At 52.2% G+C, this 14,208-nt stretch overlaps 1 protein-coding gene across 1 annotated transcript in view; it reads right to left on the bottom strand.

The window, feature by feature from the left end:
* The window catches only part of KDM5B (lysine demethylase 5B), a 47,680-nt gene extending 46,970 nt beyond the window's left edge, over window positions 1-710 (bottom strand). The window contains exon 1 of the mRNA XM_050327101.1: window positions 330-710. Coding sequence (XP_050183058.1) covers window positions 330-467 — 138 coding nt within the window. The 5' untranslated portion in view covers window positions 468-710. The remainder of the gene's footprint in view (window positions 1-329) is intronic.
* Between the last annotated feature and the right edge of the window lie 13,498 nt (window positions 711-14,208).

Raw genomic sequence — 14,208 nt, 5'->3', positions numbered from 1 at the left:
GCACCTCCTCCGGGGCTCAGCGGGGCCGCTCCGGGCCACAACCCCGCAGGCCGGGGGAGAGGCCGGGTCCGGCCGGGGCAGCCGCCTCCCCGCTCCCCGATCCCCCCACGGCCGCTCCGCCGACTCCCCCGGCACTTGGGAGCCACTTCGCGGTGGGGGGGGAGCGATCGGTCCCGTCGGTCCCCTCAGCCCCGGTGAAACTTCGGAGCGGCGGCGGCGGGGGCGGCCCCGCCTGCCCGGGGTCACCTGCGCGGCCGCGGGCCGGGGGGGCCGGGCCGGGCCGGGCCCCACACAAAGGCCGCTCCCGGCGGCGCCATGCGGGCACTCACCGGCGGCGGCCGCACCTTGCAGATGCCGGTCTGCTCGGCGATGGGCCGGATCTTGTGGATGAAGGCGAAAGGGTCGGCGAACTCCTCCCAGCTGGGCTCGAAGACGGGGCACTCGGGCGGGGGCAGGAACTCGGCCATGGCCCGGCCGGGGCGGCCGCTCCGCTCGGCTCCGCTCGCCGAACAATCTCCGGGGCCGCCGCGCTCCGTGCGCGTCCGCGGGGGGGCCGGGGCTGGGAAAAGAGTCCGCCGGCCCGGGCAGGGGAGGGGGCGCGGCCGCCCCGCCCCGCCCGCGCCTTTGTGCGGGGGCGCCGGGGCCGGGCCGGGGAGGGCCCCGGCGGGGGTGGCGGGGGGTAAGTTGGGCGACAAGAGCCGGCGGCGGATCCTGCGGAGCTCAGAGCGGCCCGCGCGGCGCCGATCCCACCCCCCCCCTTCCCCCGCGCTACCCGGGCCCGGCGGACGGCGAGGCCCTCTGAGCGCCGCTCACCGCGGGTCCCGCCCGGTGCCCCCGCCCCGCCGGGCCGCAGCTCCGCGTCCCTCCCTTTCCCCTTCCCCTCCCCTCCCCTCCCGCCGCCTTTGTGCGCGGCCCCCCGGCCGCGGCCGCTCCCCCCAGCACCGCTGGTTCGGGAGGCCCCCGGGCCGCTCCCGCAGCCCCGCGGCCCGTGCGGGTCCCGCACGCGCCCCCCCCGCGCCGCCGGCGCTGTGTTTACATGCGCGGAGGGATCCGCACAGCTGACAGCGGGGCCCCCCGGCCGGCGCTTCTTTTTTTAAAGAGCCTCTCCGCGCGCCGCCATTGGCCGCGCCGCGGCCGCGTCACCCCGCGCGGGGCGGGGCCGTGTGCGCGTCCGCGCGGCCGCATTGTCTGCCCTGGCCGCGGAGCCCCGCGGCCCCGGCCCGGCCCTTTGTTGGGGGAAGGGGGGTGATGGGGGTGCGGGGGCGAACAGCAGGAGTGGGGGGTTGGCCAGAACGGGGCCATTGTCCTGCCCGCGGGCACGGGATAAGCGCTGCCCGCTCCCGAGGTGACCTCCCCTCCGCACCGCTGCTTTGCAGGGCTCACCCCACACACCCCTCCTCGGGGGTCCCGCACGGGGCGGTCCCGATCCCGGTACCGGGGTTGTGGGGGCGGCGCCGGGCGGGGGAGGGCGGCCCCGCCGCAGCAGGCTCCGCACGTACCGCACGTGTGCGGGCCGGGGAGGAGGGATGGAGGGGGCCGCTCTCGCCCCTCCCCGGCACCGCCCCCGACCCCGCGGGGACCCCGGGCGCGACCCCTGCGGCCCCTCGGGGCGACAGAGCCACCCTGGGCGCTCTCACGGGCAGCGCTGTGAGGACCGGCGGTCAAACAAATAATAAACGGCAACTTTTTTTGAGGCGGGTGTCATTTTTTTTTTTTTTAACGAGACTTCGCTCGCTGGCTTCGAATTTCGGCTAAAACTCGGAGAAAGCGCTCGCTGTTAGTGCAGCGGCTGGAAAAAATCAAACCCACGGTGAGTTGCAGGCCCAGCAGCAGCCGCAGGGTTGGGGGCTCGGTTTAGCCACAGCAGGAACTCTCAGCCCGTCAGCTCCGGGTCACACACAGCCCTTCCCAGCAGAGGAACATCCCCAGGAGAGGGGCTGAGGGGGACAAACATTCGTACACAGCACTCAGGGCCAGTTTAAAGTCAAACCTAATTCTTGTCCTCGCTTAAAAATGGAGGAAAGGAAGGGAAAGGGACACGGCTTTTGTAAAGCGTTGGTGCAGGCGCTGGCAAAGGGAGGGATTCTGCTCGGGGAGCTGTCCCTCCCTGGCTGCACAGCCGTGGGATAGGGAGGAGCCGGACACCTCCCTGCACAGCCAGGGCTCAGAGAAGCTGCCAAGGGCACAGGGGACGAGGCACCAGCTCCCAGCCCGGCAGCACAGGCCCTTATCCACCATGGCTCAGGAACATCTCCGCTTTCCAGGGGGCTCCTGCCGTTTTATTCCCTGAATCTTAACCTACAGCTGACAGAAGACACCGTAACCCCTTCCCTTGTCCAGAACAGTATCAGGTTTACACAGGAAGCTTCAACCCCAGATGTAAAACACACCAGAATCTGTTTGTACTTCCGTTTACACCCAGGGACCCTCCAGTATAAATCACCAAATATCACAATCTGGAGAGAAAACGAAGCTGGTTCATCACCTTCCAACAGCTGCTCTGCAGCACATCCCAAACTCGAGGGGCTCTGGCAGGGAGGAGAGCACTACTTTGGGGACTTTGGGTCTTGAGGGGCCCCAAGAGCATCAGGGATGCTTGAACACCACTGGGTTCTGGCGTTTGGCAAGTAAATGCTTTTTGCAGTGACTCCCTGAAGATCCCTTTTGCCAGAACTGGAAGGACCACGTTCAGTGGGACTGGTTCTGCCAATCCTGTCACATCCAAAGGCCTCCCGTGGGACTGTGAGGAAAAACCACTCCCACACAAGTGCTCTTCCTGGGAAGTTGTGATGGAGGAGAGAAAGCACTGGCTACAAAGATCTGAAGGGATGACCCGAGGATAAAAAGCAGTTGCCTTGAAGGGAGGGCAAGGTGGGTCAGGGCTGGATGATATGGAGATTTAAGGTAAGCAGGAAGCCCTGGAAGGTCTGTGTATCCCATGAGGCATCATACTTGCCTTTCCACCTTGCTGCCTGCAAACATAAACACTCCATCCCCACAAATGTGTACTTTTACATGCTGCCTTCTCTGTGTCTTCCCTCTGCTGTGACATCTGCAGTGTTTGCTCTGCTCAGGGGATTAGTGTGGCACAGCCCTGTCTGGCTTAGAAACCCAATTCCCCAAGTGTCAGAGGCACAAACTGCAGGGAGGAAAGCAGATTTCCCTCTGTTGGAACGAGAATGCAGGCACTCCTCCTTCATGCTTCAGTTGACTGTCATTAATTAACACCTTTTATTAGATGGGTTTTCTCCAAGCCTGTCCCATTTGTCCCCCCACGAGCAGAATTTCCCCGTTTGCTGCAGCTCAGTGTGAACCCAGGAGACACAGCAGCTGCTGGGCTGGCAGGGACAGCGAGAAATAAAGGAGCAGGATTCCAACACGTAGTCCAAAGGCCATCAAAAGGGGCTGGCCCAAAAGGGAGGAGTGCCAAGGCTTCCAACCGAAGCCAAACGCTCTTCACCACATCAGGGATTTTTCCTTGGCAATTCCTCCATCCTCACAGCCAGCTGGGAGCCCCAAATAGAGCATCTCTTGAGAAGCCTGCCCATCCCAGTGTCCCTTTACATTGCTCTTGCAGCACAGCTTTCCTCACACACTGCTGACGTGCAGGAAGCCCCCTCAGCCTGCAGGGATATTTAGCAAAACTTGGGTTTTCTTGGGTGGGAACAATACTGGGAACTTTCCACAGCTTCTCTGGGCAACCTGTGTGTCAGTGTGAAGCCATTCCCCCTTGTCCTGTCACTCCATCCCTTGTCAACAGTCTCTCTCCGTGTTTCCTGTCAGCTCCCTTCAGGTACTGGGAGGGTACAATGTGGTCTCCCCAGAGCTTCTCTTCTCCATATGGAACAATCCCAGTTCCCTCAGCCTTTCCTCACAGCAGAGAAGCTCCATCCCACTAATCAGCTTATGGGCATCCATCCTTAGGTCCATGTCCTTCACGTGCTGGGGATCCCAGAGCTGGAGGCAGCTCTGCAGGTGGGGTGTCACAAGAGCAGAGCAGAGCAGAGGGCAGACTGATCTTTCCTCTTTTATGTACCTGCTCTTGCTGTCCTAGACCACTTCTCCTCAGACAACAGCTGGGGATCACTCCCTTCACCCAGCACCTTCCATCCCCCTAGCCTGGCTCTGCCCAGTTTAATTCTGCACCACAGCATGAACATGAACTGCAGCCAGTTCCTCCAACAACCACCCAGTGCTGGGACCATCGGCCTGGGACAACAGGACACTGAGAAGAGCTTTAGGAAACACCACACCCTGGACTTCTGCACTTTGGGCACTGCACAAGCCAAGCAAGCAGCTCCCAGAGGCTCCCCAATGAACAAAACTTAGGGAAAACATGCTAATATTACACAAACTGCACCCCAGAATAACCCAGAACCAAGCTGGAGGAGATCCTGCCACGTCCAGGGACAATCAGCACCACATATGGAGTTGAAACTCTACTGGAGCCAAAGCCCTCGTTTCATCAGCAGAGTTTGGCCTAATTAAAGTGCTACATGTTTAGAGGAGCACAGGGCAGGGAGGGAGATGTGCTGAGCCTCTCTGCTCTTTAAGAAAATAGGTTCCTGGGAACAAACAAATTTAGTAAGCAGAATCTCTGACAGATCAAACCAAACCAGTTTTCCTGGCCAAACCAGCAGCCTGTACGAACCTGCAGAGCAGTCCAAGTGTCATCATCATCAAGGCTTGAGAGAAGGGTTTTAACATTTTCCAGCTGCTCCCAGAGATGGTGATGCATGTCAGCCCTTGAGAAACAGGACTATTAGCGTCGAGGTGCTGAAAAATCTCAGGATCCTGGTTAAAATTATGGAGCATTCTGGATATACCTGGTATATCCAGGCATTTAGAGCAAAGCTCCCAGCTCACAGACACCGCTCTGGTGCCACATACCAGAACTGTGATCCCTTCTGCGCTCTGGGGGGGACCTGAAAAGCACCCCCCAGGCCTGAACTCCTCAGGCAGGAGATGTCAGGCACAGGAAGCCCCGTGGAGGGGCCGTGCTGAGGGGGCAGGCAGGAAACCTGAGCTGGGTTTGGGCTGGAACGGAGCAGCCCAGGACTGGAGGAAGTGCCCCAGCTGCAACACAGCTCCAGGGGGGACTGTCAGCACCAGGTAGGAACAGCTGGCCAGCACATGGAGGCACGAAATCCCTCTGCTCCAATATGAAACTCCTCTGCAGTTGTGCAACTGCCTTCAGCATGGCTTTTATTAATCAAATTCTACAAGTCCCTTACCCTATCATTAGCTGCTATTAAAGCTGAGGAAAGCCTTACTCCAAATCCTCGCCCAGACTACCCTAAGAAGAAGGATAAGCAAGCCACAGCTGTGGGAAGCACTGGGAAAGGCAGAGCTGAGGTGCTGTTTCACACGCCTCACCTCCCTCTCGGGCAGCTGCTGACTCACACTCAGCAAATTTGGGTTGTACCTTCCTGTGCTTCAGTGGGGGACAGAACCTGCTTCCAGGCAGGACGTGCAGCCGGTGGGATTCTCTCCAAGTGTGGAGGCTGACAACGGACCTGCCATCAATGGAGCACTGACAGTCAGTGAGGGGAAGGCTTTGAAGTTTGTTATCTTAAGGCAGGTGCCTAAAATAGGTCAGAGTAACCTCACCCTAAACCCCCCTTGCTGCTCTGCACTGACTGTACAGGCACCTGGGGTGACTGGCTCAGCCTCAGGCCTCGATGCTTGAGAAGGTGAAGCCCCGGCAACAACAGAGCAGCTTGGGAAGCACAGTTTGCCACGATGCACAAAACCACAGAGCGCATCTTTTTTTCTTAGAAAAAACACCATTTCAGAGGTGAAAACGCAGTTTCTCTGCTCCCAACCCCTTGGCTGCAGTGAAACAAAAAGTGCCATCGTGACTGGTCCCCCCAGCAGGATCTGAACTCAGCTGTGGTTTCTGCATGGGGCGAGCAGAGGCAGCAGAAAAACCCCCAGAGCTCGGGAGGTTGTGCCCTGTGCCAGCCCTGCACTGTCACCATGAGCCACCACGCTGTGCCACCTCAGATAAGCCCCCACCCTCTCCCCTGATGCTGTGACAGCCCTAGGCCTGGGCAAGGAGAGAAGCTGTTCCTGCAGAAAGTGTTTAAAATTAGCAAATCTTGTTCCTAGTCAGGCTTCCTGCCTCTGCTACAGCCCCAAATCCCCCTCAGTCACCCAGACACGCTCCAGGACTCGCTGTCAGACACACCAGAGGTGGCATTACCAAGGCAGTGAGGAGACCTCATTACCTTGTGCAACAGCACGGGATTTGGGGGATCCTTGTGCCTGGACACCTGCATTCCAGAGGGATTTACACCCTCAAACACTCCCACCTAGCTAGTAGCCTAGTTTCAACCAGCAAGTACACACAAAGCCATCTAAGCCCCTGTGGATCGCTTAAAATACACAAAAAATTTACAGTCCAAAGCTGACAGGGAGCCAGGACATAAGTTTAGGGTTTAAAGTACTCATTCACTGGTGAAGAGCCATGGCAAAACTGCTTCTGAAAGGGATTTAAAGGTGCAAAAATACTTGTAGATCACTTGGGTACACTGACAAACATGCAAGAGCTACGTGAATTAAGGCAGAGAAGACATTTCAGTCAATACCGATGACAAAGGTGACAAAGTCAGCAAAGGTGGCAAAAAACTGCATGAATCATACCAAGGCAGACTGATGCTGAATCAGGGAGATGGCACACGGGCTAAAACCAGCTGGGGAGCTGGAAGGCATTCAAAGGGGAAAGGATGGGATGAAACAACCTGGCAATGGAAAGAATTTAGAAACTCTACAGTCGAAAAAAAAAAATCAAAAAAATCAGGCCTTCAAATGCACCAAGTTCTGAGGGAGTTTCACAAAGGAAGGCTTGTTGCCTTCACACCTGAGGAAGGTGATGCAAAAATTTCCAAGTCTCCAACAGATTTCAGAGCACCTTTCGCAAGGAAGTGCAAGACTAGACAAGAAAAGCCTTCAGTGACCACAAGTACAACAGTGAGGAATGTTCTTGTTCTGCCACCACCTACAATTAGCAAAGAAAAAAAGGGGTGTATCAGCACACAGGTGTCTGCACTAACCACATGTGAGTGTTCAATACACCCAACCCAAAGTAAACACAGTCTGAGTTAAGATGGGGTCAGGCTGCCCCCCCTCAGCCTCATCAGGCAGACCCAACACACTCACCAGGCATTAAATACTTGCAGGCAGTGAGAACAAGGAAGCCAGTGCACATATGCTCTAATAGACAAAGCTGGAGCCAAAACACTCTGTTGGGATCTGCAGCAGCAGCGAACAAGCGAAAAAACACAGGCACAGAATTTGAAAACAGAGAGGGGAAGATAAAACACTAAACACGGCAAAAAGTAAAACAAGAAACAGGAGTGCCCGGCATGGAAGGGCCAGTAAGTTTTGCTGGAATTATGAGGGAAGTCAGGGAATAGGAACCCCCCCTCTCTGGGTTCCATATGTGCTCCCTGCAAAGCATTAACACCAGATTCAAAAGCAGTTGTGGACAATGGCAGAAAGTGGTCCCTAACTCACTGAGACGTGACTGGGACACTTCCACCTGTGCACAGGCTCTGCCTTCCACACAGACACACCATGGAAGTTGTGGAGAACAAAGGCAGAAACCACCCTGTCCCAGTCAGCAGAGAACAGTGGAGCTGCTGTGGCTGACCCCTGGTATCCCACAGTTCCCTCCCTGCTCCAGCACCCAGTTAATCCTACCCAGAGTTCATGAGAGCAAAAGAAAACTGTGCCCTTCTTGCAGAAAGGGATGTTTTTTTTTTTTTGCCAATTAAACATAAAACTCAGTGCCAGAGGCAGTGTAAGAGTATTATTATATGGGGAAGACAAGAGGGAGGACAGGGACAGCAATAGCCAGGTAAGATCTAAAATATACATAATATATACAGATATAAAACTCAGCACGGGGCACTCCTGTGACAACTTATATAGAATTACACAGAATCAACTCCAGAACTGCTGGGAAACACCACCCTTCTCAAAATGGGACATGCAGCATCTCCTGGAAACGCTGCACACCAGCAGCAGCCACCCAAGGCAAGTTCCACAACGGGGTTTTGAAATAACTGAAAAGCCACAAAGATCCCCCACAATCAGCAGAACGACTGAAGTGCAGCTTTTGCAAGCGGGGGTGATGTAAGAACATGAAATGCCTTTGACAGTTACAGCCATAGAGCTCTAAAGAAAAAAAAAGGAAAAGCAACATGAAGATGCTGAAGGCCTTGGCAGCCTTCTTGAAGAGTTCCTCCCTAATCCGAGGCTCTGCAACAAGGCCCTCCCAGCAGCCACCTCTGAAACAGGAACTGAACACTTGACAGCCAAGAACCTCAGAGGTTCTTGTCTTGAGAAAAGTCACAGAAATGACAGAGAAAAACCTCAGGGTAAGAATCTCAACCCCTGAGGTTGGAAAAGCCCCTTAAGATCGAGTCCAACCAGCACTGCCGAGCCCAGGACTAAACCATGTCCCCAAGTGTCACATCCACGTGTTTCTTGAGCACTTCCAGGAATGGTGACTCCATCACTGCCCTGAGCAGCCCCTTCCAGTGCTTGACAACCCTTCCCATTAATAAATTTTCCCTACTATTCAGCTGAAATCTCCCCTGGTGCAGCTTGAGGCTGTTTCCCAGTCCTTGTTCCCTGGATCCCCCCTGGCTCCACCCTCCTGTCAGGGATTTGGAAGGAGTGAGAAGGTCCCCCCTTGAGCCTCCTTTTCTCCAAGCTGAGCCCCCCTGCCCTTCCTGAGCAAAGTCTCAGTAAGTTTGAGCCATTTGGGACAAAATAATTAGTCCCAATTTAAGCCTTTTGAAGTTCAAATGCAAGTTCTGGACTTGACACATTTGGCTTTCAACAGGCACTTAGGAAAAATTCACTTCATTCTAACTTTAGAACAGACAGAAAAAGCCCCTGCTCCCCTTTATCTTCTCTCCCCTAATTCCCTCAGCATTGCAAAAGGATCCCAGCACACCTCACTCAGGCTACAGGTAACTAAACAGATGTGTTTGGAAAAGTGGATCCTGCCCACCAAACATCAGGCCCAGTTTATGAAGAGTTATGGACTGCTCGAAACTCCTCCTCTGATGTGTCTGATGAACTGCCCAAGCAGCAGAGCTGACTGGTGTGTAAGGAGCAGACAGAGATAAGTCTGCAGATAGAGCCCAGCAACAGCATCTCACCATTTCAATCCTGAACTATTTAGAGATAAAAGACCTGCAGCTCTTGAGGAAGCCACAGACAGGCCCTCCCCACAGTGCTGATGGCAGCTCAACATCAGCCATCACCTCCCCAAGGGAGCAGAGCTGAAGGGGGGGAGAAAGGCCTAATGCAACACATTTGGTGCAGCCTTTCTGCAGCACCAATCACATCCATATGGACACAAACCCAGCCTGGAAAAATCAGCTTGAACATTTATTTCTTTTAGTTTTTTTTTTCCAACTTCTCCTTGACCATCTGATCTCCAGTCCCAAACTTATAAAGTGAATTTCAATATTCCTGCTTAAGATCAGGCCTCTCTTCCCCACTTTTTTGAAACCCCTGAAAGAAAGGTTTTAAACACTTGTTCCTCTCAGCTTTGCAGCTGATGTAACACAGTCACAGCTGCACATTTTGGGCCAAAATTGAGAGACCCCTTGCACACTTACTGGTGTCACACAGAAGCCTGGAGTGGTTCTTAAAGCCAAGTTGAGCCCATCCAGTGCTTCATTTCACAGGGAGTCAGATCCACCTCCTTTCTTTCTCATAAAGAGTAACTCACTTAAGACTTCCCAAGTCTGCCTGCATTTCGAATAAACTGTTCAGTATTAGATCTGAGAATAAACAAGTGGAGATGTTTTATGCCACAAGAAGCTGGCCATGCAAAGGAAAGTCTGCAGAAAGCCAAGAAACAGGGATATGGCAGCAGAAAGATGGAGCCCAGGGTTTAACAGACTCAATTCACTGGAAAGCTCCACGAGGCACCACTCCTCATGTGACTCTTGCCCTTTTCCTCTTTTTATTATTATTTCTTTTTTTTATTTAGAGTCCTGGTATTTCTCAGTGTCTCATCAGCCAACACCTACCAGACCTTCAGAGCAATGTAATTTCTCCCACCTCGTCATGCTCTCAATTCCTCTCCCCATTAACAGCCAGTTGAGACTCCACATCTTTAATCTGCTTGCCCAACTTTTAAGGGAAAATCTGTAGATCAAAGTCTTTGCACAGTCTGGAAGTAACACTGTTAGTCCTCCCTCCAGTTCAGATCCAGATAGAAGGAAGGGATTAATCATCATCACCTCCCCAACACACACAGAAACCCCTGCAGCCCTTCCAGAGAGTCCTGCAATACGATGGAAAATTGTTCTTCGGGTCTTTACTGCTGAATTTGCTTATAAACCCAGTCCTTGTTTTCAGAGTTCAAATGAAAATGCTTTTTTTATTTGAAGTAATCCTTATAAACATGACAAAACTGGCTAGATCCAGTCAGTCACCCAATCCACTATCCCTTTTCTGACAGAAGCCTCTACACCCTTTCTTGGCCATGGTAGTTCACAGCTCCTATAAAGGATATGGCATCTTCACATTTAATACCAGGCTGATTTTTCTTCCTGAACTTTTATGACTTACAGAAGGGATGTGATTTCAAAGGTGGGGAGGCCCTGGCACAGGTTACCCAGAGCAGCTGTGGCTGCCCCATCCCTGGAAGGGTCCAAGGCCAGGTTGGAGGGGGCTTGGAACAAATGGAAGGTGTCCCACTAGACCAGAGGGTGGAACTGGATGAGCTTTAAGGTCCCTTCCAACCTAAAACAGTCTGTGATTGACAAAAAAATCTGCAAAATAACTGGAATCTTCAAAAAAACACCAAAACTTCAGCAAGGCCAGTGAAAAATCCATCTCATTAACACTGAAACAGCTCTGGGCTATAAACAGTGACCACTGCAGCTTTGCTTCTGTGCAGCATCTCCAGACAATCTTTACTACCAACTCACACTCCCCATTTTTTTTCAGATAAGGCTTTGTATTTTCCAAAAAAGCTGCCAAAAGCAGTGTCATTTGCAATCTTCTTCCCTTTTTTTTCCAGCACAATGCTGCAGTCACCCCGTTGTTTCTTTACTTACTCACTTTAAAACCTCACCAATTCCAACTCCAAAGAGCTCCCCTAGAAAAGCTCCTGCTTTGCAACAATGGGCTGAACGGGTGAATGTTACCTGTGTGACAGAACTTCACCTATCAGAGGCACAGAAGCCCTCTCTGATTGTATTTGAGAAGTCTGCTCTGTAAGAAAGGTGTCAGCATGTGTAGCTCTGGGTTTATGTTACCTCTGCTGCCCAAGTGAGACTTTTATCTTACAATTACACTGTGGCATGCTTACTATAGAAATTAGGAATGTACATGATTATATATATAATACAGATATTAGCACAGCAAAGGGGACTTGGATTGCTTTTTCAGAGGGCAGAGTGGGTGGAAATCAGATTCTGCTGCACTGCATTCCCCTGGCAGGGCACCAGAACCCTCCTAGAACAGATCTTACAGATAACACCAGAATTTACAAAGTTCACAGTGACCGCCAGGGGCTCCAACCCACTTCCTCCTCCTCCTCCTCCTCCTTCACTCCATGACTCACACAAGTGATTCCATCAGGTGAGAGCTATTAATTGCCAATCTCAATCCTGGAGAAAGCTGTGTCACCACACAGGTAAAGATATATTTAGTTACCACCAGATAATGCCTGCACTTCTGCCAGTGCAAACAGGCACATGACTGTGCTGAGCACAACTGTGGGCATTTCTTATCAAAGAAAACAACATTTAAAGGGTAGAATTAGAGAAAGGCTTTCAGAGTGCAAAGCAAGCAGTTCCCTTAAAGGAGCAGCTAATATGAGCCTCTGCAAGTCCCAGGTACACGCTCTTAAACTCAAATTTTAATTCAGTGCAAGATCTCCTCTACAGTTCAGGAAACAGATGAGCCACCCATTTGTTCATCCAACCATCGAGCCAGTAATTAGAACATGTTTAAGGCTTTCTGCAGCTCTCTGAAGCAAGAGCAGTGTTAGCAGGATTTTCCTGCTGTAATTATCTTGGCTTCGTATCTGAGAAAAACCCCTATCTTATCTCAGCTCAGCATCCACACATGCCTACACTGAGCTCAGCTGCCCACTGGCTAAGGCAACAGTGTTTCTTCATCCTAATATAAAGAGAAATTTCAAGTGTGATGTAGGCTGGAAATGTATGATGTGTTTGCAGCATCAGTCCAGTGACTGCCACGTGACAGAGCATCTCTTGTGAAACCTTCTCCAGTGGTGTTTCAGATTACATCTTCTCTAAGTAGCATTGCATGTAACTTTTAAAAATTAAAGGCATAATGCATCTCATCTGCCTACACAGAGAGAGATTCCCAGCTTTCCAGAGCTCAGCATTCCATAGGCAGGAGGCTTTTACAGGGCTGCTCATTGCTGGGCCCTGCACAGACTCATCACTGGATAAAACACAGACACATCATGAGCCAACTCTCACTGCATTGACAGTGTCCTAAATATGGGTGATCCACATGGGCATTAAACCCAGACACTCCTGCAGGAGACAAGAGCAGGCCAAGCCTCAGGGAAATCAAATTCCTCACAGAAGAGCCAAATTCCTACTAAAAGATTACACTGAAGGCCAGTTCAGAAATCCCCAACCCCGAAACACTGGAGTTCCAAAGGAAACCGTGGTGCTGGCACTTGTGGCACAGAGCCCTCTCCATGATCTGCTGGCCACACAGGATCTGCAGTGTGAAAAGCTGACCCCTGCAAGGCATCAAACAGCATAAAACAGCACACTCCTCTCATGGGCACTGCCATCCCACTAAAACCTGAACGTGTGCTGAAATGGAGCTGTTCTGACTGGAAGGAATGTGCCTGTCCCCTGCCAAACATTTGCTCAATCAACCAGTAAGCAGGAAAATAACTTCATCAACAAATAACCTTGATGGTTACTTCTACCTGCATCGTAACACCACAAGGAAAAGCAAAACAAGGAACTCGGTGGAACACTGGCCACACTAAGCTGTGCTGAGTGGCAGGAGGTACAATTGACACGAGGTATGATTGACACACATCCTGCCCAGGAGCAGGGCTGACACTGAGCCACTCTCTGAAGTGGTAAAACCCTAAGACTGCTTTACCCTGCTCCAACTGGGACCCCCACACTGTGAGGGGATGTCAGAAACTGCAGCATTACCTGAGCACTGAGGCTTCCAAGCAGAAGGGAGTTCAGGAATTTCACATTCCCCAGCTGAGACTCCCTCCAAGCAGGTGTGCACACCTGCAGCCAACATGCTGCAAGGCTTCATCTCAATCACACTCTGCTGTTAAATCAGAAGCAATATAAATAAGGTTGAAATAGGGCAGCAGGGAATTCTCCAGCCCAAATCTCATCTTGGAGTCAGAAACTTTGGTATCCTGCAATCGCATTCAGTATTCAATCATCATCTTGACATTTGACTATTCCACCTTTGGGGGGAGATTCCCCAGTCATCCAACTCCACAGCAGGGAAGTGATTTGGGTTGTGGTTCACTGTGTGCCCAGGGCCCCACTCAGTCCACGCAGAAGCTTTCAGACAGAGCCTGTCCACATCTGAAGATAAACCTGATTAGCCAAATCCCCTCCTGTTCCATCAGCTTACACAGAAGGATGGCAATGCTCATATCTGAACCTGTGGACTAATTACTTCTGCAAAACAATTAGATTTAGGGAAAACTAGTGTTTAACCCTGGCCAGCTAACCCTGAGAGTTTGCTTCAGGCCAAGTCTGACTCCTGAGAGCTGCAGACAGGGACACCAGTTCCTTCTGTGGGAGGACACAGCAACACAAGGGCAGCCACCACACAGGTTCTGGCTGAGGTGGGAGTTCCTCATGCTATGGGCACATCTTTCCTGGGCATCTCCTCCCCATCCAGGAGGAGATGTTACTGCATCTCTAAGTTACTGGCTCTCATTAAATCTAAGAATAGGAGAAAACCAACCCAAATAGCCTTTGGTTTTGGAGGTGTTGCATCTTTTACAGGTAACACAAGGTCAGTTCCTGCTGCCTCTTGTGACACCAGCTTTGGAGTTGAGTTAGCTACATTTTGTTTCCACAACTTCCAGCAAAAGCTCCAGTTCATTTTAGCCTCATTCTGGGGGAAAAGACACTAATGTGTCTTCAAATAGCAATGTCTTAAGGACAAGAACTCACTGAACTACAGCATGGT

The sequence above is a fragment of the Myiozetetes cayanensis genome, unplaced genomic scaffold (genome assembly GCF_022539395.1).
Source record: "Myiozetetes cayanensis isolate MyiCay16 unplaced genomic scaffold, myiCay2020 scf32, whole genome shotgun sequence".
Lineage (NCBI taxonomy): Eukaryota > Metazoa > Chordata > Aves > Passeriformes > Tyrannidae > Myiozetetes > Myiozetetes cayanensis.
The sequence above is the reverse complement of the archived record's forward strand: the minus strand, read 5'-3'. Positions and strand labels throughout refer to the sequence as shown.